Consider the following 745-nt stretch of genomic DNA (forward strand, 5'->3'; position numbering starts at 1 on the left):
CAGAGTACACTGCTTCTGCTTCGGAGTAAAACATTCTACATACAACTTCTGGAATGAATAAACTGATTTGCCTGGTCTTACTTTCAAGCTGTTGGATCTTTCTCGGTGAAGGATGTAAGTTAACTCAGCTTTAGCAATGTTAGACTTACGTGCTTCTTTCAGACTTTGACTGTTCTACCCAAATGCAGTCTAATCATGCCTTTTCTTCATGACTGTTTCCTGCAGACGACCCTTGCTGTGCACAGCCTTGCCAAAACCAAGGTGTGTGTTTATCTAAGGGTGCTGACGCTTATGAATGTGACTGTACCAGGACGGGATATTATGGTGAAAACTGCACTACCCGTAAGTCTGGCCATGGATTGTTTTTACACAGATCAACATTTTACATAAAAGAAGATTTGTGCACTCAACACTGTTTTTTCTTGCCTCACAGCCGAACTTCTCACACTTATCAAATCAACTCTGAAGCCGAGGCCAAACATAGTGCATTATATCTTAACGCATTATAAATGGATCTGGGACATCATCAACAACATCTCCTTCCTGAGAGATGCCATAATGAGATATGTCCTGACATGTAAGTTAAATGTGAATTCATCGAAATATGTAACAAAAATGAGACTAAATAAATATGTAAAATTACACTTTTCCTCTTTCTTGTTTTACAGCAAGGTCCCATTTGGTCAACAGTCCACCGACATACAATGCAGATTATAACTACAAAAGCTGGGAAGCGTATTCTAAC

General features: G+C 39.3%; 1 protein-coding gene across 1 annotated transcript; it reads left to right on the forward strand.

Annotated features, from left to right (window-relative positions):
• Window positions 1–6: 6 nt before the first annotated feature.
• LOC107682411 (prostaglandin G/H synthase 2-like) lies at window positions 7–739 on the forward strand (the record flags this gene model as incomplete). The annotated part of the gene is made up of 4 exons (XM_016478657.1): window positions 7–114; window positions 226–342; window positions 434–577; window positions 669–739. Coding segments are annotated over exons 1-4 (393 nt in total), but the record flags the coding sequence as incomplete, so codon positions are not given.
• Between the last annotated feature and the right edge of the window lie 6 nt (window positions 740–745).

The sequence above is a fragment of the Sinocyclocheilus anshuiensis genome, unplaced genomic scaffold (genome assembly GCF_001515605.1).
Source record: "Sinocyclocheilus anshuiensis isolate Anshui unplaced genomic scaffold, SAMN03320099.WGS_v1.1 C32172645, whole genome shotgun sequence".
Taxonomy (NCBI): Eukaryota; Metazoa; Chordata; class Actinopteri; order Cypriniformes; family Cyprinidae; genus Sinocyclocheilus; species Sinocyclocheilus anshuiensis.